Source organism: Bos javanicus, chromosome 24, assembly GCF_032452875.1.
Source record: "Bos javanicus breed banteng chromosome 24, ARS-OSU_banteng_1.0, whole genome shotgun sequence".
In the NCBI taxonomy this organism is placed as follows: domain Eukaryota; kingdom Metazoa; phylum Chordata; class Mammalia; order Artiodactyla; family Bovidae; genus Bos; species Bos javanicus.
Window position 1 is genome coordinate 7,131,830 of NC_083891.1, and position 25,251 is coordinate 7,157,080.

Sequence of the window (25,251 nt, forward strand, 5' to 3'; positions counted from 1 at the left end):
GACTACAGTGAGACATGGGCTGCAGTAAAGCCCATTTAGGTGAGCAGGAGGCTTCACAGTACACTTCTCAGCGGAGAGGACCAGAGACTCCGCGTCCTGAAGCTGTTAGACGTGCACTGGAGACAGAGGGCGGATTATTTACACAAAGGAGGAGAGGTTCTCTTTAATGAGACTCTAGGATGGAATCCCATATACTTAAAAGAACATTTTATGGGCTTCCCAGGTGGCACCAGTGGTAAAGAAAAAGAAACTGCCTGCCAGTGCAGGGGATGCAAGAGACAAAGCAAGGAGACGCAAGCCAATGGCAGGAGAAGCAAGGGTTCGATCTCTGGGTCGGGAAGAGCCTCTGGAGTGGGAAATGGCCACCCACTCCAGTATCCTTGCCTGGAAAACTCTATGGACAGAGGAGCTTAGCAAGCTACAGTCCATAGGGTTGCAGAGTCGGACACGACTGAGCTCACACACACACACGACTTATGACCTAAGGTGTTATCAAAATCTAGTGTGTATTAGACTTCCATAGGGTTGCAGAGAGCTGGACACGACTGAAGCGACTTAACACACACACATACATTAGACTTACAGAACAGAGACCAGAAAAGGCTAGCTTCCTAAAAGAATCTGTGCTTCCTAAAAACTTCCTTGGTGTGAAGTCCATGGCTCGTGATCAGAGTCTCTTTCCAGCTTGAGATGTACCCTTATTTGCAAGCCAGTTACCAAGGACGGCATTTGACAGCCCCAAATGACCTCTACGCAAAGGCAACTGGCCCTGTTCATAAATCCTGTAAAAATATTGATAATCCCTGCTCTGGTCAGCCTCTCCTGAGCTTTTACAATCTGAAGGAGCCTCTCCTAAGAGGAGACTCCTCTAACTCTTTTGGAAGAGGTGGGAGGCTACCTGGTATGAAGTAGGCAAAATGCAATTCAAAACAAAACTCTAGGAGTCTAATGACTACAAAATTCAGCTGTGCTCAGATACAGATTTAATGGAGATGCCGCTGCTACTGGGCTCTGTCAGTGTCAGGCTCTGGTGCTATCAGGAGGCCCTGGATTCAGGGGAGGTAGCTTGGGGAAGGGGGATGGGCAAGGCAGATGAGGCAAAAACATCCATTCATAAAACAAGACATGCAAAAACAGCAGGAAAAACAGAAGTCAAAAAAAATTTTTTAAGATGTTACAGGTTAGGAAGCCCTTAAAACTGGAAACTGGAATACAAATACACTAAAAGAATTAAAGGATTTTTTTTTAATGAAGTTTAAATGAAACTAAAGAGTTGAAAAGAGATTGGAGATTAAAATAGCAGACAATAAGGACTAAATTCAAGTGAAATAAAAGTTAAAATATTTTTGATTCAGAAAAGTTGAAAAGCGTAAGTAAAACCTGTAAAAAACCTGTAAAAAAAAAAGGTTTTTTTAAAACTTTTTTAAAAAAAAGAATTTAAAGATGAGGTGGCAGTGAGTACTGTCTGCGTGACCATCAAGTAGGAGGAGCTTCATCTATATTATTTCATCTGATTGATGACTGTCATTTATCACTTTATAGATACTTCTGTCTCGGGTATTCTTTTGGAAAAGGTGTACGGATTCATTACATATTCTAATGTATTGTCTATAGATTATAAGATAAAATCAAGCATGTATCTTCTGATACTTTTTAAGTTGACCTGTCTTTATACTTAGAAATGTCTCTTAATAGTAAGCTTCCCTGGTGGCTCAGATGGTGAAGGATCTGCTTGCAATGCAAGAGACCCATGTTCTTCTATCCATGGCTCAGAAAGATCCCCTGGAGAAGGAAAGGACAACCCACTCTAGCATTTTTGCCTGGAGAATCCCATGGATAAAGGAGACTGGCAGCTACAGTCCACGGGGTCGCAGAGTCGGACGCGACTGAGCGACTCTCTCTACTGTAGTAACAGGTCTGCTGTTTGAATGAGTAAGAGTCTTTTTGGCTAGGGTGTTAAGTCTGTAAAGTCTAAACTTCTGCAGAGTCCTTGAGGCCTGACCATCTCTTTTCCTTAATTTCCCATTTCATTAGCACCACCATCAGCAAAGTCTGACACTGGAATCAATGCTGTCAATTGATACCAGTTCTAGAAAATGTGGTTAGAACAAGACATTATTTGCATTCTATGAAAGTCAAAATTTGTGATATATTCTCAACCAGGTCATTTAAAACTTTATCTTTGTATTAGCCAGGATAAAAGACCTGTTAAAACGTAACTGAACGACAAATTTTCAAGTGAACGTTCAACCCGATGTGGTGTTTTAAGAACTTCAAAACATATAAGGCAACTCAGTGGCTATTAGATATCATTGTCTATGAAAGGATTTTTAAGTAACTCCTACAGAAAGATCAGCTGATTCTATTGAATACCATGAAGTAATAAGGGGCATATTTTTTAAATGTCAAAATCCAAACATTTTTTATCATTTGGCCTAACATTCTGTTAAGAGAAGTTTTATTATTACTGTGTTCATTTTAATTAGTCTTTGTTTTGCAATGTTCTGCCAACTGGCTCCAGCCTTTGTGCTGAAGGCTTTAGGATATTAGCAACACTGGCTGTCTCCCTGTCACCATTTCACTTTTCCTGTTTTACTAAAACTTGTTGGTCCCTACCTCCAGTCTCTGCCCAGTTTATGGGACATCCAGAAATAATCTAGTTAGCCCTATACCAATTACAAGTCAAACTCTGCATCTGATTATTAAATAGACCACAAGGCAGATCTTGTGAACGAAATTTTTATTTACATGTTGTATCTAGAAGCAGATACATAAATTCTTTATACGATTAATCTCCAAAAATGTGCAAGAAATTACTATAGTTTGTTTACAAACCAAAACACGTATTAAAATCAATGGACTTTGGATAATTCATTCTGTGGTGTTCTCAGTACAAATGGAACACACCTGATTCGAAACATACAGAAAAAGTGTAAACTACAGCAATCTGGATTGCAGTTATTAATTCCATGGCACTCTGACGACTATAAAATTTCTTTAACCCAACACGTATACTTAGTACAAAATTCTATAAGAATTTTTCATCATCTCTGGAAGTAGAGCTTGGATCACTTTTCAGAAACAGCAACTACACATTTGCCATGTTATGACTGATTAATAAAAAGGATGTTTATAAAAAATCTTTACAGGATTAAAAAAGTATTAAACCGAATTTGTGATCACTAGCGTACCAATCTTTGTTTTAGAATTTTAAAGTTACTTATGGAACTGGCAAGTGTTCCTTATTAGAGTTTTCAACGTAACTGTCTATTGCTGGTAGTGTGATTTCAAATTAAGACTTCACATTGGATGAAAAGCCATGAAGATTTAAAACGGATTATTTTGAATCATTCATAAAGCAAATCTCTCTCATATACAATGGGAACTGTACAATGATCAAAATTGGCATTTCTGAAAGCATTGTTAAGAAAGAGATTCGGACTGGTAGCACTAGCAGGGACACTGAATATAACCTACTGAAGATGTCAGTAACTTTTATCCTGTTTTAGTAATACTGGCTCAGAAATTATCCTGTATATTGTACTTGGGTTATATTTCCTATATTCCAATGGTTTAGCCTTTTGGCATGATTTCTTTTAACAGCAAGATGGTTGCCCTGTGTAGCTGGTTTCCTTAAAAACTATTTTAAATTCTATGATCGTTTCCTGTGACATTTTTTGACCTTCTAAAATTTTCAGATTATTGCACCAAAATGGGGCACAGTTTTCCTTAGAGAAAGGAGACTTTTTCAAGTACTTTCTATGCTTTCTTATTATTTGTAAAAAATAAAAATAAAAAAAAGCACAATAGTGTCCTAGGAAGCCTGGAAATAGCTTCTGGCTTCCATCATGTTTCTGGGATGAGATATTTGATAAAAAGCAACTCTGATTCATTTCATACGGCAGAAGGATACAGCTTTCCTGTGTTCTTTCTCTTGCCTTGAGCTCAGATTTTCAGAAGCAAACATTGAAGAAATCACTTACAAGCAGCATCCATGTCATCTAAGCCACCATTCAGCAGAATCCAGAAATTCACCCAAATGCTACCTGCACAAAAACTACAGGATGAAGACTTCTCTTTTTCTCCTTTCCATTTTTAACCAGACCGTTTTACTAGCCTATAAAGCCAATTGTTCACATTATGTTGTGCTGCCTCGGCCAAATGGTTCCCTAAACAAAAGCAAAAAACATTGCGATATTCCTCTCTGTTTGTAAATGATTTCTTTGCAAACACTTTTAATTTTATTGATACACTATCAGACCCTAGAAATCTGAAACTGGATTAGAATAGGGCATTTTACTTAAAGGAATTTTATATTATGAACATACAGAAGCACACTACGAATTGGCTTTCTGAATTAGAACAGTATCAAGACTTGCCCTCCATAAAAACACAAAATACAATTTTCAAGACATTTATATGGAAATCAGAATGATCTTAACTTGAAACCAAATGGCTCAATCTTAAAAACATGGTTATCATGAAGAAGGTGTGGGGAACAGGCTATGCCCACATAAGACAGGGTTCAGGGCAGTCCAAAGACCTCTGTGCACCACGGTCTCACAAAGAGTACATGTCAATGCTTCTAGAAACACGGAGAAGCCATCTCAACACTTATTATTAACACACAGTGACTCTGTGACAATACCTGCCATCTAATATAGATGCACAGGGACTTTTAACTCACCCTAGATATATTTTAAATTGTTTAAAAATAAATAGTTTTGCAAAAAAATAGTTTAAATGTCTTGCATTAATTTGATAACAAGTTTACAACTCTGTAATAGTTCTTAATCCAAATAGCTTATAATGAACACTTAAATTATATTATTACAGTATACTCCATATTCAATCTTATTAGGTGAAAACATATCAGAAAATGAAAGAGGAGTCTTTGCAACAAGGTACAATCAAACATTCCACCAAAATTAAGTACCTTTTCCCCTTTAAGTCAAATACCATAACACAGGTATTAATACACTGGGCCTTTTCTTGGTAATTCTCAGCTGACTCTAAAAAAAAAAAAAAAAAAAAACAACAGAAAAAAAAATGGGGATACTGATATGTCTGGATGACAAAGCTATTAAATTTGACCTAAGACCTTTACTCTGTTTGTTTTTTTTAATGAGGATAAGAGATAGGAAAAGGAAGAAATGTCTTAAATTACATGTTTCATTGGAAGAGGAAACATTTCCTTTAAAGTTATGTAGCTAGAAACATCTTCTGGATGGAACAATTTCAAAACACTAAAGAATCTGCAGTGAATAAGCACTGCATTTCAAAATAACTAAAAAGTATTGGATATAACATACTACCCTCACCCCGCAAAGGACTGAATCAAAAGAGATGAAAAAATTAGTGATGCTAATTTACTTAAGACTTGGCTAAATAAAAAATAGAAACCCTATGGATAAACGGCAGTATATATGGTAGGCAAACGCACCCACCTGATTCGGTATTAACACTTCTGTTACACGGTGCGCCACAATTTCCACAATTTTTAAACTAAAGTCACTGGGATTTTTTGGTTTTGTTGCTTTTTTTTTGGTGGGGGAAGGAAGTGTTAAATCTAGCACGTTTTAATGGTGAATACATAAAAGAAAAATATAAACCTAACTTTAAAACATTTTCTTTCTATTCAGATCAATTTAAAACTCTATATAGACTTTAATGTTGCAAGAGGATCTAGTCCATTTATGAAAAGCATTTCTACATCAAGTTCACCCAAGAAAATGTTGTCTAAGCTAAAGAAATTACAGATAAAACATTTTACCAGAGCAAAGTATAGATAACAAAAAATTGCTTATCACAGGAAACTAAGGTCATCTAATAATTTCTTTAATAGTTCTAGTTCCATAGGTCTTTATACGTTATGCCAATTTGTACCAGAGTTTAATGACAGAAAAGGCAACAATTTTTAAATTGGTGGTATACATTTCTTTACAACTTTTTAATGTAAGGCCATTTATTAAAAACAGACAAACCACAAGATGAAAATGAAGGCAACAGAAAAATCCAGCTTCTCAGAACCAAAAGACAGCACAACCTCAAACATAATTTAGAAACAAATGTGGCAGAAAGATATGTCGCAGACCTGCCTTCCATTACCCAAGGTTATGTCAGTTCACAATTGTAAATAAACCTTTGTAGAGCATGAAATTAAAAATCATTTTCAGTGTCGGTGTAAACTCTTGTGATTAATCACATAGCTATGCTGACTCAACACTATCTTTGAAGATGGGCCACTGAAAGAGAGACATAACAGGTTCATTCTGCAAGTTTCATTCAACTTTACTCAGGATTGGATACACATGAAATGTGCTTTTAATGCATAAAATCACAGTGGATAGCAGCAAAGGACTGGGGGTGGGTGGTAAGGAGAATCTGATCATTCACATTGTGATTATTCTGCGCGCTGATGGAAGAGACTTCACACCTCCTCTAACCTCCAGACTTCCCTTTTGTAAAGAACGAAAATGAACCCAAGACACCTCGCGGACGGTTCCCCACCCCTAAATGGACTGGACACTCTTTTACACATAAAACTGAAATAAAGAATATGGCAGCAAAAGATTCTGATGGCGATGAAGAGTCTGTAAACTGTATCTCAGTCTCTCTCTCTCACTCCCAAAGTGCACGATGCCGGGCTGCGGTCCTGTCAGTAGTGCTTCTCCTGTAGGTAATCCTTCATTTTGTTGGGCAGGGGCAGCTTCTGGATCAGGTCTATCCGGGTGTACTGGCGGATGACGAAGCGGCACAGGTACTGCAGCGAGCGCACCTGCATGAAGCGCGACACCGGGTTGGTGAGCCGCACCGGGTAGGTGGCGGAGCCCGGCAGGCGCGAGCGCGAGTAGCAGAAGGCGCCGTTCTCCGAGTCCCTGATGGAGTGCTCGATTAGGTCCACGATGGACGTGTGCCCCTCTACGTCCGGCTGCTCGTAGAAGCTGAACCGGCCGTTCGAGTGCTCGATCCGGGTGTGCAGGGTCTTGCCGTGCGAGCGGAAGCTCAGGCTGAGCAGGTAGCGGTCGTCTGAGCTGTCCCGCACCAGGAAGGAGCCGTCGGGCACGTTGGCCAGCTTGCCCTCTGCCTCCCAGCGCGTGATGGGCCCCCAGTACCAGCCCTGCTTGGCCAGCTTCTTGAGCTCCTCCGTCAGGCTGGTCACCGCCAGGGGGCCGCTGCTCTGCACCGAGTCGTACACCCTGGCCACCCCGGGAGCTGAGGTGGGGTCAAAATTCAAGTGGCAGCGCACGCTGTCGGCCGCGTGGGCATCCGGGCCGGCCAGCCCGGTGAAGGTCCTTTGGCTCGGATCGGTCTGCAGCGGAGGTAGCAGCGGGGAGAGGGGGGGGCCGTCGTCAGGGCCCGCCCGAGGGCTCGGCAGCACCCCCGCCGCGGGGCCCGCCAGCAGGCCGCCCACCGGCGGGTCGCCGAAGAGCTCGGGCGCTGGGCGCCCGGCGTCCTCGTCGCGGCGGGCGGGGCAGGGGCCCCCGGCGGCCGGGGGCGGCGGGACGGCCGAGACCTCCATCGGGGAGGAGCCGTCCAAAGGCACGGTGTACGGGAGGTAGTCCTGAGGCAGCAGGCCCAGGACCACAGGCACGTGCTCGCCCAGACGCAGGCGCAGGTCCCCAGCCACAGGCGCCGGGCTCCCGGGCGCGGCGGGTGGCTCCGGGCACGGGCAGGCGGGCTCGGCCGCCGGGCGGAGCTCTCCGAAGTCCTTGCGCACGCCGTTGAGAGCCGGGCCTGTGCCGGGCGAGTGCACCAGCGCCTTGACCCGCACCTCCATCCGGATGCACGTCTCCTCCGAGGCGGTGGGCCGCAGCGGCCAGGGCGTGGGGCTGTAGTGGTGGCTGCGCAGTGACGTGGAGCGCATGGGCCGCGGCGCCCGCGCGTCCTTGAACACCAGCGGCGCCGACGACGACGAGAAGGTGTCCTCATCCGCCGCGCCCCCCGCCGCCGCGCCCCCCTTGCCCTTGGCCTTCTGCTTGGCGCTCAGCCGCCTCTTCAGCGTGCCCATGAGGCTCTCGCTCTTGGCCCGGTTCTTGCCGCCGCCCTTTTCGTCCTCGCCGTGCAGCTCGCAGCCGGCCATCTCCTTCCCGTAGCAGCTCCCGAACAAGGACTCCTCTTTGCCAAAGTCGCCGGCTAGTGCTGGCTGTTGTACGACCATGAATTCTGCGTCTTCTTTGCTCTTACTCAAATTGAAAGATTTCCGGAAGGTCTTAAGGCTGATCTTCTTCATTCTGACGAGCTACCTGATCCGAGGGGCTCAATTTCTCTCGGGGAGATTATCCGCGAACATCTGGGAAGGCTGCAGGCGAGGCTGCATCCATGCGTTTTCCCAGCTTCATTACCCCTCTAGAGTCACTGTCTAAAAAAAAAAAAAAAAAAAAATTTAAAAGGTCACATTAAATAATGTCTCCACAACAAGTCTTAGTTTTAATTCTTCAGCTTCTGAACAAGGATGCCTAAGTATAAGAAGGTAAGCTCCATTTGGACAGATTTTTTTCCCCCATTTCACGCAGCACAGTAGAACACTGCCTATTTGACCAACATGTGATAGTGCTTCAGGAACAAACCCTAATCCTTTTCTCCCTGCACCTCGCTTTGATTTAACCCTAATTATGGTCCACGTGCCTGTCCTTCCTGAGTCAGTCACCCTTTTCACAATGACCCACACCGTCCCAGCCACCAGCCTGTGTCCTGCAGACATCCAACACTCAGCAAACAAGGCACCACGTCCATAACAAGCCCAACCGATTCTTCAACAACCTAGGTGTATTTTTAAATCTTTAAACAGCTGTAAAAATGAATTAAAGGAAGTCCATAATCTGTGACAAGTTGTCTGGGGAAAGCCTAGACATGCCCTCCATGGCCACGAGTCTACTGAGAACAGGGTCTGTCCACCTGCATGATCCCAGAGCCCCGCCAGCCCAGACCTCCCAAGACAGGCACTTTCACCTGCAAGGGACACCCGTAACAACAAGTACAGTTCTTCACAGTAGGAGAAACTGCATTATTAGTCTTAACAGGCAGAAAATGGTGATGTGAAGACTAACAAAAACCTCTCTGTGTTAAGTGATCATTTTCTGGCTCACTAGCAACAAATCCAATTTTGTCCACCAAAAAAACCGACCATCAATTTACAGAGATTAAGAAAACTTAATTACCAATATCCATAAAACTAGAGGCCGTGAATACAAGGAGAAAACAAACATGTTTAGCCCCCAAAACAGGAATGCTGTAAAGAAAGTACCATTTATAATAATAACTGAAAACCAGCAAATTCTTGATAAACTAAATCAATGACTCAGTATCCAAAATGGATTATGTCTGGTGTGTCTGGAGTGTTACCCCAACATCTCCCAAACCCAAGCAGGTAAACCCACTACACTTAAAGCTTGACCTAGTGGGTTAGGCCCCATCGGCTTTCTATGAATGGTATAAAACGTTAGTTCGGCTCTCTATTATTAAAAAAAAAGCAAATCAAAACTACAACGAGGTACCAGGTCATACTCCTCAGACTGGCCATCATTAAAACCTCTACAAATAACAGGTGCTAGAGAGGATGTGCGGAGAAGGCAATGGCACCCCACTCCAGTACTCTTGCCTGGAAAATCCCATGGACGGAGGAGCCTGGTAGGCTGCAGTCCACGGGGTCGCCAAGAGTCGGACACGACTGAGCGACTTCACTTTCACTTTTCACTTTCATGCATTGGAGAAGGAAATGGTAACCCACTCCAGTGTTCTTGCCTGGAGAATCCCAGGGACGGGGGAGCCTGGTGGGCTGCTGTCTTGGGGGTCGCACAGAGTCGGACACGACTGAAGCGACTTAGCAGCAGCAGCAGCAGCAGAGAGGATGCAAAGAAAAGGGAACCCTCTCCTACACCACTGGTGGGAATGCAAATTGGTACAGCCACTATGGAAAACAGTATGGAGGTTCCTTAGAAAACTAAAAATAGAATTACCATATGATCCAGCAATCCCACTCCTGGGCACATATCCAGAGAAAACTCTAATTCAAAAAGATACATGCACCCTATGTTGATAGCAGCACTATTCACAACAGCCAAGACATAGAAATAACCTAAATGTTCATCAATAGATGAATGGGTGAAGAAGATGAGGTTTATAAACACAATGGAATACTACTCAGCCATTAAAGAAGAACAAAATAACACCATCTGTGGCAACGTGAATGCAACTGGAGATTATCATACTAAGTGAAGTAAACCAGAAGTAGAAAGACAAATACCGTATGATATCACACATACATGGAATCTAAAATATGACAGAAATGAACCTATCTGTGGAACAGAAAGACTCACAGACACAGAGAACAGACCTGTGGTTGCCTGTGGGTGGAGGGTGGGGAGGCACAGACTGGGAGGCTGGAGTTGGCAGATGTCAACCGTTACATACATAAAGGATAAACAAGGCCCTACTGTGTGGCACAGAGCACAGGGAACCAGTCAATATCCTCTGCCAAGCCGTAATGGAAAACTGACTCATCTGAAAAACAGATAAACCATTTCTGAATAAAATGTAAGATATTAAAATGTTAAAAACAATCGCCTGGAGTCATTTGGAGCTCTCAGGGAGGGCTATCCAAGCTTCCCCAGCAGGCCATGTTGCCTCTAAAATTTTCTAACAATGGATGGGCAGGGAGAGCTCAAGTTCAACATATAAGCACTGGAGAGACTCAAATGTGAGTCAATTGCATGTAGAGGTTTTATTCACAGCTAACTTCCATTTGCAAGTAATTCTTCATAACGTCCCAATTTTGTGACATAATTTTACTGACATTAATCAGCCTCAGTTCTGGCAGGAAACAGCTGCAGTTGCAACCCTTCTAGGTCCACCAGTTACAGACATACTAATCACTAGAAACGTGTGTGTGCAGACACAGTTAATGCAGCGAGGAACACACACAGACTCGTCCCAGGGCTGGAGGGAAAACACCCACGGCACGTGCCACATGCTGTAAGTCCAAGCTTCAGAGATGAACAAGGAGGTTAAGTCCTGAAAAGGAAGTCCAGAAGATGAAGAAAGATCCAGAACACGATGCAGAAAGGAGGCCTGACTAGGAGAGAATCTGCAGCAGGATCTGGACTGCCTGATCCTGCCCACAGGCACCCCGGTCTCCCCATATCCTGCCTGCCCTGCTGCAGGACAATGACAATCTGAAACAGCTTCTCAGCTCCCTCAGTGAAGGACAACAGGGGCTGAGGCTCCTGTCCTCACCCCGTTCCTCCCGGGCTCTCTTCACTCGCCTCCCGGTGCTCTGAGAACACTGTAAACACGCTGCCACTGAGGGCCTGGGAGCTGGCTGCAAACGTCATACAACCACCCCCGCCCCCAGCTTCGGTCAAGTCTTCCCAATGTCACTGTCTCGATGAGACCTGCCCTGATCATGCCATTCAGGCTACATCACAAACCTTCTTACCCAGGACAACAGAAGTGTCTTGCTTTAACAGGCTCTCTGTTACCCTCTCCTCTTCCACTCACTGATGTGTCCCAGGTATCCAGGACTGTGGCAGGAGCCCAGGAGGTATGGTGATCAGACACCCCGCCCACCTCCACTTCCCTCTCACCTCACCTCAAGAGGTAATTCATCATCATAGGGAAAGGTTACACAGCTCCTTAACACAGTCAATAAAGTTCTACACTGTCTGGCTGTCCTGGGTGATTTCTGCTCCATTCATATTCACCATATTCTCACTCAACACAGAACTTTTTAACATACTGCTCCTTGGACCTGAACTGTTTCTGTTTTCCTTCTCCTCTTTGACTAATTCCTTTGGAACCTCAGCTCATCTGTCAATTCCTCAGGGAGTATAAACTGCTCTTCCTGATTAGGTGAAATCCTCCAATTAGGGGATCTGAGGACACTGCACACCTCTCCAGCTTCGAATTTCCATCTGGGATGTATGCTTACATCTATTTGTATAATTACTTGATTAATACCTATGACCCCAGAAGGCTATAACTGACACAAAAGCAGAGACTAGTGTCCATTTTTTTCTCAGCGTGTTATCCCAGCACCCATCATGGATCTAGCCCAAAGAAGGCACGCCACAGATAACTGCTGAATAAACAACAAAGTAAAATGAGCGAGAACCCTCAAAGGAAAGGTCCACAGTGACAGACGACTTGATGCTGATGTATTCAACTGCCTCAGCAGCAGAATCAGTAACTGACTCGGATGTGCAAGTATCGTTTTTAACTCACCCTCACTAGGTCTGGCTTCCCTCGTAGCTCAGATGGTAAACAATCTGCCTGCAGTGTAGGAAACCCGGGTTCGATCCCTGGGTCAGGAAGTTCCCCTGGAGAAGGAAATGGCAACCCACTCCAGTATCCCTGCCTGGAAAATCCCACGGACAGAAGAGCCTGGTGTGCTGCGGTCCATGGGGTCGCAAATAGTCGGGTACAACTGAGCGACTAACACTAACTACCAGGTCTGTGGTTGAAATGTCTCTGCTTCCCACTGTCGCATCCATTTCACAGAAAACAACACTGATAACTACAGTAAAATTACTTGGTAATTATCCACTTGATGACAATTCCTTTTTTCAACTATAAATCCATATGCAACTTAATAATAACATTCAATAAACAAAATTCAATCCCAAACATGAGAAACTACACAAAGTTCTATCAGGCCATATGGTCTTTTATCTTTTCCTTTCATTTTCTAGGCAAAGATTACTCTGGAATTTTTAAGAGTATCTGTTTTTCTGTTTGCACTTCCAAAAATATATGCCATCTTTTTATAGGACTACCATCTGTCTCATCATGCCTAAGTAAATGTTCTGAATTAGTTTCACTGCTTTTCTAATTGTAAAATTTTAAGTTTACACATGTATTGGCTTGGCCAAAAAGTTCACTCAGGTTTTTCCATAAGCGCTCTCAAGAAAACCTGAACAAACTTTTTGGCCAACCCAAAATGTGAATAAAGGTTCACATTGAAAATGTGCATAAAGGTTCAAGGGGAAGTTTTAGATGTGAATACGCCACCCAGGCAGAAGATAATATCTTCAAATAATTTCACAGTCTCTTTTTAAAGAAATGAGTGGTGGTAGTCATGCTTGGCATTTTAACACCTAATGAAAAAACTTTTAAAAGACAACATCAAAACAACTACCTAAACCTTCAACGAACAAAACAGCTTTATTGCTGTCAATTTTTACAAGTAAGGAAACTAGAGAGATAAAATTTGCCTCAACAGATTAGATAACTTGCCTCTAGGAAAAACAGCAGATCCAGACCTTAAAGCCAGCTGCTGGCGCCAAAACACACATTTTCTCCTCTGACAGCGGCCCTGCTGGTCGTGCTAGCGCTTAAGTCAGTGGTTCCCAAACTTTCGGGTCTCGGGACCTCTCTGCCCTCTTAAACATTACTGAAGATTACAAAAAGCTCTTGTCTATGTAGATTATACAGAAATCATTTCTTAATAGTCAGTTGCTCTGGGAAATCTGAAAGCTTTTCTTTAAACCCTATTACATTAGAAATTAAAACTGAGATTTAAAAATATTAATTCATTTAAAATGACAATGTACTCATTACACGATAACATAAACCAGTTTTCAAGAAAAATAGATACGTTTTCCCAAAGAACTAAAATTCAGAGAGAAGAGGCACTGTTTTACACGATTGTAAATCTTTTCCCATCCGACTATATTAAGACAACTGGACTCTCGTCGGTGTTTGCACTGAATGTGTTACAATATGTTGTCTTAAAGTAGAAGAAGAAAACCCAACCTCTGATAGAAGCAGAACTGGAAAAGGCAGGGTACTTTAATCACCTTCCGTGTAACTGTGGGTGGTCTTCTTGCGCTAACAGAACAAAGTCAAGGGATAGTTTCTTAAAAGTCAGTATTGTGGAGAAAACAACAGAATGGGAAAGACTAGGGATCTCTTCAAGAAAATCAGAGATACCAAAGGAACATTTCATGCAAAGATGGGCTCGATAAAGGACAGAAATGGTATGGACCTAACAGAAGCAGAAGATATTAAGAAGAGATGGCAAGAATACACAGAAGAACTGTACAAAAAAGATCTTCACAACCTAGATAATCACGATGGTGTGATCACTGACGTAGAGCCAGACATACTGGAATGTGAAGTCAAGTGGGCCTTAGAAAGCATCACTATGAACAAAGCTAGTGGAGGTGATGGAATTCCAGTTAAGCTATTCCAAATCCTCAAAGATGATGCTGTGAATGTGCTGCACTCAATATGCCAGCAAATTTGGAAAACTCAGCAGTGGCCACAGGACTGGAAAAGGTCAGTTTTCATTCCAATCCCAAAGAAAGGCAATGCCAAACAATGCTCAAACTACCGCACAACTGCACTCATCTCACACGCTAGTAAAGTAATGCTCAAAATTCTCCAAGCCAGGCTTCAGCAATATGTGAACTGTGAACTTCCTGATGTTCAAGCTGGTTTTAGAAAAGGCAGAGGAACCAGAGATCAAATTGCCAACATCCTCTGGATCATGGAAAAAGCAAGAGAGTTCCAGAAAAGCATCTATTTCTGCTTTATTGACTATGCCAAAGCCTTTGACTGTGTGGATCACAATAAACTGTGGAAAATTCTGAAAGAGATGGGAATACCAGACCACCTGATCTGCCTCTTGAGAAATTTGTATGCAGGTCAGGAGGCAACAGGTAGAACTGGACATGGAACAACAGACTGGTTCCAAATAGGAAAAGGAGTTCGTCAAGGCTGTATATTGTCACCCTGCTTATTTAACTTCTATGCAGAGTACATCATGAGAAACCCTCTACTGGAAGAAACACAAGCTGGAATCAAGATTGCCGGGAGAAATATCAATAACCTCAGATATGCAGATGACACCACCCTTATGGCAGAAAGTGAAGAGGATCTAAAAAGCCTCTTGATGAAAGTGAAAGTGGAGAGTGAAAAAGTTGGCTTAAAGCTCAACATTCAGAAAACGAAGATCATGGCATCCGGTCCCATCACTTCACGGGAAATAGATGGGGAAACAGTGGAAACAGTGTCAGACTTTATTTTTCTGGGCTCCAAAATCAGTGCAGATGGTGACTGCAGCCATGAATTAAAAGACGCCTACTCCTTGGAAGGAAAGTTATGACCAACCTAGATAGCATATTGAAAAGCAGAGACATTACTTTGCCAACAAAGGTTCGTCTAGTCAAGGCTATGGTTTTTCCTGTGGTCATGTATGGATGTGAGAGTTGGACTGTGAAGAAGGCTGAGCGCCAAAGAATTGGTGCTTTTGAACTGTGGTGTTGGAAAAGACTCTTGAGAGTCCAAGGGAGTGCAAGGAGATCCAACCAGTCCATTCTGAAGATCAGCCTTGGGATTTCTTTGGAAGGAATGATGCTAAAGCTGAAACTCCAGTAATTTGGCCACCTCATGCGAAGAGTTGACTCATAGGAAAAGACTGATGCTGGGAGGGATTGGGGGCAAGAGGAGAAGGGGATGACAGAGGACGAGATGGCTGGATGGCATCACTGACTTGATGGACGTGAGTCTGAGTAAACTCCGGGAGTTGGTGATGGACAGGGAGGCCTGGCGTACTGCGATTCATGGGGTCGCAAAGAGCGGGACACAACTGAGTGACTGATCTGATCTGATCTGATTGCTGAGAAATCTACAGCCATATCACTTTTTTTACTCTATTACATTTAAATCTATTGGTCTAGGTTACACTTTGAATGACTCTTTTACACATTCCTGAGTTTTTAACATCATGTATTAGTTATTTCATCATACAATATGAAAAAATTATTATCACCACTGATCTCAAAAGCAAAGTCTTTAAGTATTGTGAAGCTGCGAAGCCAAGAGTGGTAGGTAGAAGAAGTTTTGCAGTTGATTTTTGCTTGAAAGCTTGAATTTAACGTGGGCAACAACACTGTCAGTGAAGTGAAAGGCTGTACTTTAACCATTTATGAGAAATCGTCTACTAAACACTCAAGATGATTAAGCATATCTGTCGATTGTTCTTTTAGGTAAAAGCAGTGCATCATGACAAAGCAGCTAATTAAGTCAATTGCTCACACAAGGCTTCCCTGTGGACGCCTTCTTTAGTATGTGGTAAAAGTGCTTTCTACACACTTCCAATTCATCATAAGCATTTTAAAAAGATGTGTATTCAGGGTCAAAATTTGATAAAATTAATAATTTTTATAGCTATATCAATGACATTCTTAAATGTAACTGGAATCTTCTTACAAGTGGTTGGAGGTGAAGAACATATGGCCATCATGAAAGTTTAATACTATCACAGTTGGTGCCCCAGCCTTGTTTGTGAACAGGCACCATCATTTTTATTCACGGCACTTTTGCACCCTCAGCAGAAATGGCAAAAACAGTGGAAAAGGCAAATAATGTTTTAGCATTATGATGAAAGGAGATCCACAGACCATATTTTGAGGATTGATAAGTTAAAACTATCTGTGAAGACAGTTTAAAAGAGAAAGACTTTAAATGTAGGCAAAGCATCCACATAAAAAATCAGCAAGACAGGAGGCTGGTTCACCGTTGTAAATCTCTCTCTGCAGGTCAACACCCAGCCGGTCTTCCCGCATGCTATGGCTCATGCCCGTCCAGGTCAGTGCCCTGGATCCCACTCCCTGCTCCTGAACCTGTCAGCTCGCTACCTGTCATCACCTTTATCTAAAACAAGGGAAAATAAACACCAGATACTAAAGCCTTTCCATGAAGGGAGAATCAGAAATGAGAGAAAGGAACAGACCAATAAAAAAGAAAAGAAGGGTAATGGCCAATGTAAATGAGATGCCACGGAATTTAGGGCCCAGTGCTTGTTGCAACAGTAAATATGAAGGGGATACACCCAACTATAAGAATAAAACGACTTTCAGAGCTGGTTTTTAAAACTCCAGTCGTATGTTATATTTTTTACCAGTTGTATTACATCTGCTCATTTACTGCTTTACATCGCGAGCACCATCACTTGGTCACTAGTTGGACCCCAATACCTGAAAAACCTCCTGGGCACTGCTGACATTCATCCAAACTTTGCTAAACTTAAGATTCTTTTTAAGTTCTTTTTATAAAAAAAAAAAGTTAATTGATTTGTAAACACTAAATAAATGCAGACAGCTAAAATTTTTTTCTGTGGAATTAGATGTAAACAAAACCACTCTAAAGAACTATGAAAACAGTACCTTAAAAAAAAAAAAGAAAAAAAAAAATCTAGGCCTTTGTATGAAGACTGCTTTGCAAATGTGATTAACTTCTAATTTTACTTAAAAGTTAAGTGCCAAACTGGAAAATCATAGATGACGCATTATGTAAAGCCAGAGATGACATAATTCAAACCAACTTTAGTCACTGAATATTTAAAGAAAGACATTGGTCCTACACTTGGAAACAAAGAGTGCATATTTACTTCTTTTAATTTAACATAAAATGTTCAAAAGTACAAGAGTACATACTTTCATGCAGTTTTTCAATGAACTAGTAAATATCAATACTAATTATTTTCAGAAAAGATCCTCTAACAGAAAAGAACTTTTGAAAAAAGGCATATGGTAATGACAACTGACTGTGAGAATCAGGAAAAAGGGGAAAATGGATTTACACAAAATAGAAATGCAAAGAGCTGCTGCTGCTGCTGCTGCTAAGTCGCTTCAGTCGTGTCCGACTCTGTGCGACCCCATAGACTGCAGCCCACCAGGCTCCCCCGTCCCTGGGATTCTCCAGGCAAGAACACTGGAGTGGGTTGCCATTTCCTTCTCCAATGTGTGAAAGTGAAGTCACTCAGTCATGTTAGACTCTTAGCGACCCCATGGACTGCAGCCCACCAGGCTCCTGTGTCCATGGGATTTTCCAGGCAAGAGTACTGGAGTAGGTTGCCATTGCCTTCTCCGAATGGAAAGAGCAGTTAACAATAAATCTATAAGAAATCAAAATATGTAAGAGTATGTGGAGATGCTATGAAAATTAAGCTGAAACTCAGATGAAATGCAAAATTTTATGGCTAATATATATTATTACACCAAATTCTATCAGAGGAGGCAGGAACCCAAAAGAGGCTGACAGCTGTCAAAGAACTTGAGAAAGGACCCATGAACTACCAAGGCCTTCTCTTCCCCTGAGGAGAAAAAGTGACAAGTCACTGAAGACATACGTCCAGTATTCCAATACTAAACCACGTCCAATACTCACTCAACTACTTCAGGGCAGAGAGGGAAAAGAATGGCTCCCAAATTTATTTTTGAAGTCAAAAGAACATTGATACCACAACTGGACTAAGACAACAAATTAAAAAAAAAAAAACACCAAATCTAACTTATGAATACCAAAATAGAACTCCTAAATATCAGCAAACATTGAGAGTGGTGGGGGGAAACAACTCAGTAAGATACATCCAAGGTTTGCTGGTATGACTGTGTATTTGTAAATCTACTAACATAATCTACCATAGATCAAGAAGAAATATTATGATCACAGCTGTAAATAACAAGAAAGATTTGAAAAAAATTACATTAATTCTTGATTCGCCTCAAAAGTAGTCTTTGCAGAATAGAAACAGATGGACATTTAACACAATAACTATAACAAAATTATGAACCATAATGAATAAATGCTGACAGGTGACAACAAGGACGCCAATTATCAATACTATTAATTAGCATTATTTTAACTGAGTAGCCAGTTAATCTGTCAACAGTAAGAAGCATAAATATTGGAAAGGAGGAAACAAGTTGTCATTATTCACAAATGACATGACTGAATGAATACTTGGAAACACAACAGATGCAGCTGAAAAACTATTGCGGGGGGGAAGAAAATTCAGTCAAGTAACTACTTAAAAAATGTACACATAAAAATCACTACTAATTCTATATTTTTTAAAAAGCTGATAAGAAAATATAATAAAAGACTAGATTCTACTTATAATGGTTTTTAAAAGATGGAGGGTCAGGATGGGGAACACATGCACACCCACGGGAAAAAAAAAAAAAGATGAAATTAATTTTTTAAATGTCCCTAACTTTATGAAAAAAATTCTCAAACTCCTCAGAAGGGAGCATAAAAGACCTAAAGACACATTATGTTCTTCAATAAAACAGTTAAATCCTGTCAAAATACTAGGTTCAAGACCCCATGAAAACATCAATGATGTTTTTGCAAGAAACCTGACAAGATGATGTTGAGCTCAGACGCACAAATGATGAAAAGAGAACCAAGACAGATGCTACAGGACAAATGAAAGGGATGAGCTGCACAGGATCACCATGCACTGCCGGGGCTCAGACCCGAAGGAGGACTGCAAAGTCAAGAGACAGACACGGCACACGGAAGGAGTCTGTGACGAGGAAGACAGCTTGAACTACTGGACAGAAGGCGGGTTACTAAGGAAGCGATGAGAGAAGGCTGGAAAACCACTTGAGCATGGTGGGGAAAGCAAGACTTTGACTTCATTCCTTATGCAACTATAAATTTCAGAAGGATCAGATTTGCAAACGAAATAGACAAATGAATGAAAGTTGAAAGAATCCTTAAAAAACTTAAGACGGCAAGTTTCTATGCATAACATAAAATCTTGACTCCATAAAGGAAAAGATCAACAAACATTAACAATGAAAATGTACGGCACAAATAAGCCCAAAAAACAAGCTGGAGGAAAACTGCGAACACACATGTTGCTGTCGTTTAGTCTCTACGTCATACCTGACTTTTTTGTGACCTCCGTGGACTGAAGGCCACCAGGCTCCTCTGTCCATGGGATTTCCCAGGCAAGAACACTGGAGTGGGCTGCCATTCCCTTCTCCAGGGGATCTTCCTGACCCAGGGATCAAACTTGAGTTGGCAGGCAGATTTTTTGGTTTTTTTCTTTATAAAACACGCTGAGCTATCAGAGAAGCCTGTAAACACACATGACCAAGGATGAATTTCTGTCACATAGACCATGCTCTTCGCAATCAGCAAGAGAAAGGTATACAGTTCTAGAAGCAAATGAGCAAAATATAAATGAAAATGAAAAATTGACACAGAAAGGACCGAAGGAAAGTAAAAAAAACAAGCAAGAGAGAAATCAAGCAAGCAAGAGAAGGAGACAAATTCAAGTGGCCAGTTAACACCCTAGAAGATTCTCAACTCATCTACCACAAAGACATTAAACGAATTTGGGCAAGATGGAACTCTACTGATACACTGAGATTGTGGTGGTAGCTACATGACTGAATGTATTTGTATAAACTCAACAGATTGTACACTATAAAGGATGAGTTTCACTGAATGTAAACTATTAAAGAGATGGGAATACCAGACCACCTTACCTGCCTCCTGAGAAATCTTTATGCAGGTCAAGAAGCAACAGTTAGAAATGGACGTGGAACAACGGACTGGTTCCAAATCAGAAAAGGAGTATGTCAAGGCTACATCTTGACACCCTGCTTATTTAACTTATAATGCAGAGTACATCATGCGAAATACTGCGCTGGATGAAGCACAAGCTGAAATCAAGACTGCCGGGAAAAATATCAATAACCTCAGATAGGCAAATGATGCCACCCTTATGGCAGAAAGTGAAGAAGAACTAAAGAGCCTCTTGATGAAAGTTAAAGAGGAGAGTGAAAAAGCTGGCTTAAAACTCAACATTCAAAAAATGAAGATCACAGCATCCAGTCCCATCACTTCATGGCAAATAAGATGGGGAAACAGTAAGAGACTTTATTTTCTTGGGCTCCAAAATCACTGCAGATGGTGACTGCAGCCATGAAATTAAAAGACGCTTGGCTCCTTGAAAGAAAAGCTATGACCAACCTAGACAGGATATTAAAAAGCAAAGACATTACTTTGCCAACAAAGGTCCATTTAGTCAAGGCTATGGTTTTTCCAGTAGTCATGTATGGATGTAAGAGTTGGACTACGAAGAAAGCTGAGCGTAGAAGAATTGATTCTTTTGAACTGTGGTGCTAGAGACGACTCTTGAGAGTTCTTGGACAGCGAGGAGAAAAACCAGTCAGTCCTAAAAGAAATCAGTCCTGAATATGCATTGGAAGGACAGATGCTGAAGCTCCAATACTTTGGCCACCTGATGGTGGGAAAGACTGAGGGCAGGAGTAGAAGGGGATGACTGAGGATGAGATGGTTGGATGGCATCACCAACCCGATGGACATGAGTTTGAGCAAGCTCTGGGAGTTGGTGATGGACAGGGAAGCCTGGCGTGCTGCAGTCCATAGGGTCGCAGAGTCGGACTGATTGAAACTATATGTTAACTTTAAAAATTCACTAACAAGAAAATTCAAAACAAAACAAGATAATATCCTTCACTGGTGAGTTTGAAAAAACTAAATCAAAAACAACGCTGGCAAGGGTACGGGGAACTGCTGCTGCTAAGTCGCTTCAGTCGTGTCCGACTCTGTGCGACCCCATAGACGGCAGCCCACCAGGCTCCCCCGTCCCTGGGATTCTCCAGGCAAGAATGCTGGAGTGGGTTGCCATTTCCTTCTTCAATGCATGAAAGTGAAAACTGAAAGTGAAGTCACTCAGTCGTGTCTGACTCTTCGAGACCCCATGGACTGCAGCCTACCAGGCTCCTCCGCCCATGGGGTTTTCCAGGCAAGAGTACTGGAGTGGGGTGCCATTGCCTTCTCCATGGGGAACTAGCCCTGACCATTAACTAACTGCTCAAGTGTAACTGGTACAACTTGTGGAGGATTACTTGAAAATATTTATCAAAATTTTAGAATTCACATATGCTTGAGCCAAGTAATTATGCTATTAGGAATTTGTCTTTTAGATATATATACATGCCAAAAACAGGGACATATGGAAAATGATGTGCTGAAGAGAATTAAAAAAAAAAAAAACAGAAACTAATACTACTTAATCATTTACCTATTAATGACCTACACCTGGGCGTGCTTAGTCACTTCAGTCATGTCTGACTCTCTGTGACCCCATGAACCATGGCCTGCCAGGCTTCTGTGTCCATGGGATTCTTCAAGTGAGAATACTGGAGTGGGTTTCCATTTCCATCTCCAATGACCTACTATTAGCAAATATAGGCCACATATTGGCCTACTATGTGCCAAGCCTTGGAATATACTGCGTCTCATTTAATCCTCATAACCCAGCGAGTTTAGTTCTAGGCATAAGGAGTACCGAGTCTGACACAGCAGGAAGCACTCACCTGGAGCGAGACTGCTCCGGGTCATCTGCATCCCAGCTCCAGCTTCATCAGCTGTGTCATCTTAGAGGTATTGGTGCCCATCACACAAGTTAGCAGTGAGGTTTCAAAGTGCTCATAAATGTGATGTCCTTAAAAATGCCGCCCACAGATTAAGCTATACAGGTGCTTGAGGCTAAAGGCAGCAAGAATAAAAGTAACGCCCGCTCTGTACGAGTGGGGAAGCTGAGGCAGAAATCATAGCACTGGCCTCTAATCACACCCTGATTCTGCAGGATGATCCGCTTAATCTAAACTTCGCGAGACTTCTGCTGCATAATGCATTCTGGTCAAAATGTAGAATGGATCTGGATATCAGGGAGCAACAGTGAAAACACATGTCAAAAGCTAGTGAACTAGTTCAGTAAGTTACAGTCCATCCACACGATGGGGTATTATATGCATAAAGAAAGGGGTCCAGGAGACACTGGAAAAGGCAAGCTACAAAGGAAAAGGCAAATATGATCCCATGTGTGTATTTATATGGCTAAATATATACAGTAAAACTCTCCAGGTATCAGTGACCACACATCCAGGCGGAGGACATGGGATCAGGAAGCCACACCTGCAAGGAGACATACGTTTCCCACAGAGGACCTTGTGGTAACCACTGAGCAGGTTTTACTTTACACAGAGCCACCACCACTCCCTCCTCCCTACGGGCTAGGTAAACAAGTGTTTGTCTGTGTGTTTTCGCCACCTGGGGTCACAAAAGCAGGACGCTGATGCCCTCAGGGTCAAAGGTCTCAACAGCTTTCCTGAATCACCCATCTCTGTGGACCCTCTTGAACTGCTTCCAATCCTCCCCAGCTTCCAAACTCCTGATGCACCTGCCCCCCCACCCCAGGCCTGGCCTGGTCTCGCCCCCGGTACCTCACTCTCTCATTTCAGTCTTCCGCTTCCCACTGAGACTCACCCAGGGCTCCGCTCCTATAAACAGCCGACCGAGGAAAGCCCTGGCGCCTAACAACCCCAGGACCTGAGCTCACCCCAGACAAGGTGTCCTCACCACTCACTACTGTTTCTGTAAGCTCCTTAACTGCGCTCACCTCTTTGCCTCCCTCTCCTACGGTATTATTACTCCAGCTCACACACGTGTCTTCACACTGATAAAACACTGCACTCCTCCACCAGTGTGAGGAGAGAGCTGCAAACCAGAGTTGAAAGATAAAGTCCTGACCCTCCAGGGCCTTCGATCCTAGTGCAGAATGTAAGTAAGCAAACATGTGCAAAAGGGTTGTAAAAGACACACATTTACAGCCCAAATGACGCGCTCATCCTTGAGAGGAGAGACCTTGCTCACTCCAGGAGGCAGAGGCTTCTTGTCACCCACTGCGATCACTTCTGCTGGTAGACTTACTTCCACCGCCACTACAACCACCAACCCCAGGGGGATTACTGTGCATAAAAAAATGCACACTAATCTTCCTGAATCGTCAGAATAACCCTATTTTCAAGGTTCCAGCTTTACTTCTATTTTATAGAAGAGTAAACTAAACCTTAGAATGTTTAACAGTTGTCCTGAAGTTGCAAAGGAATTTGCCAAGCAACAGACACAAGAGCAGACCGTTGCCGGTTTCCGATGACATGTCATTTTATCTGACTGCGTTAACACTGTATGGAGCTGGGAGGACAAAGCCTTGTGGTTCTGAGCAAGACTCTGCAGTCACCACTGCCTAATGACCCTGGGCACTATGCCTCAGTTTCCTCATCTGAAAATGAGAATTTAAAAGTATGTACCAAGGGGGATCCACTTCTGGCATGATGGAAAGGGAGACTGACAAATCTTCTCTGTAAAAAGCAGAGAAAAACTCTACAAAATCTATAAAGTTTTTCCTCTGTAAAAACTATAAAGCTGGGCCAAACTGTCAACAGCAACCATTTCAGCACTTTAGAGATAAACTAACTGCGTACAACTGAGAACTTATTCATAAAAACCACTAAGCATTGGGACTTCATGAAAATTAAAAATTTCCGTGCTCCAAAATGCATCATTAAGAGAAAAGAGAAGCTACAGATTGGGAGGAAATATTTGCTTACTGTGTGTCTGATAAAGGATTTGTAGCCACAACAAATATATAAAGAACTCTTAAAACTGAATGATAAAACCACCTGTTCTTAAGTGGGCAAAAGATTTAAATAAGACCTTTTACCAAAGACATACAACTGGCTAGTAAGCACATGAAAAGGTGCTTGACACTACTGGTGGTGAGGAAAATGTAAATGAAAACGTCAATGAGGGACCACAACACACCCCAAGACGGGCAAGACCTAGAGTCAGCAAAAAGGGAGACAAAGTGGAACCCTCCCACATTGCTGGTGGCAACGTAAAATGGGCTGGCTTTTAAACATTCTTCTTTTTCTCCTTATTATATGGAAAATGATTAAAATGCATAACTAGATGTGCACAACACAAAGACTTATGACAAGGCGGGTGCGTTTCAGACCCCCAGGAATCGCCCCGTGTCCGTTTACACAGATCGTCTCCTTTCTTTTTTCTACACTGTATAGCACTTGTGTCTTGACTTTCTCCTCTTCTTGTGGTGTCCTGAGGAGCTGAAGTTTCTCAACATATTTCAGTCGAATCTGTAAGTTTTCTTTTATTGTCCGCTGCTCCTATTGTCTTAAGAAACACTTTCAACACAGAAAGCATGGTATCTCCTGTTATTTCCTATAGAAAAGTATTAAAGGGTTTGCCTCTCACAGGTAAGTCCTTGGTTAATACTTGGTTAGTACTGACTCATGTGTGAGGAAGGGATTAATTCGCATTTTTGCACAGGGATAACCAATTGGCTCGACATATTCAGAGAAAAATATTGACCCTCTAAGAATCCAAAGAAATGCAAATTAAAATAGCAGTGATCTTTCACAAGCCAAATCAGCAAAGATTCTTCTAAATAATGATATTCATTAGTTGAAAACATCTTAATATAGTTGTAAAACATCACTTGGATATATGCAACTCTTAAAAACATACTCTTTGACACAATAATGCTATTTTTATAAATCCTGAATATGAAAACAAAGCATAATAACATCCCCTGCATTTATAATGTAGTGAAAAGAT

The 25,251-nt window shown here is 42.3% G+C and overlaps 1 protein-coding gene across 5 annotated transcripts in view; it reads right to left on the reverse strand.

The window, feature by feature from the left end:
* Positions 1-2,723: 2,723 nt before the first annotated feature.
* The window catches only part of SOCS6 (suppressor of cytokine signaling 6), a 35,420-nt gene continuing 12,892 nt past the window's right edge, over positions 2,724-25,251 (reverse strand). For 2 of the 5 annotated variants that reach the window (XM_061399545.1, XM_061399548.1), the window contains one exon: positions 2,724-8,362. In XM_061399545.1, the coding sequence (XP_061255529.1) occupies positions 6,659-8,233 (1,575 nt within the window). In that variant the 5' untranslated portion in view covers positions 8,234-8,362 and the 3' untranslated portion in view covers positions 2,724-6,658. Of the gene's footprint in view, positions 8,363-10,336; positions 10,504-22,148; positions 22,493-25,251 lie in introns of all 5 variants that reach the window. The other 3 variants (XM_061399547.1, XM_061399546.1, XM_061399549.1) reach the window with 3 other exon arrangements.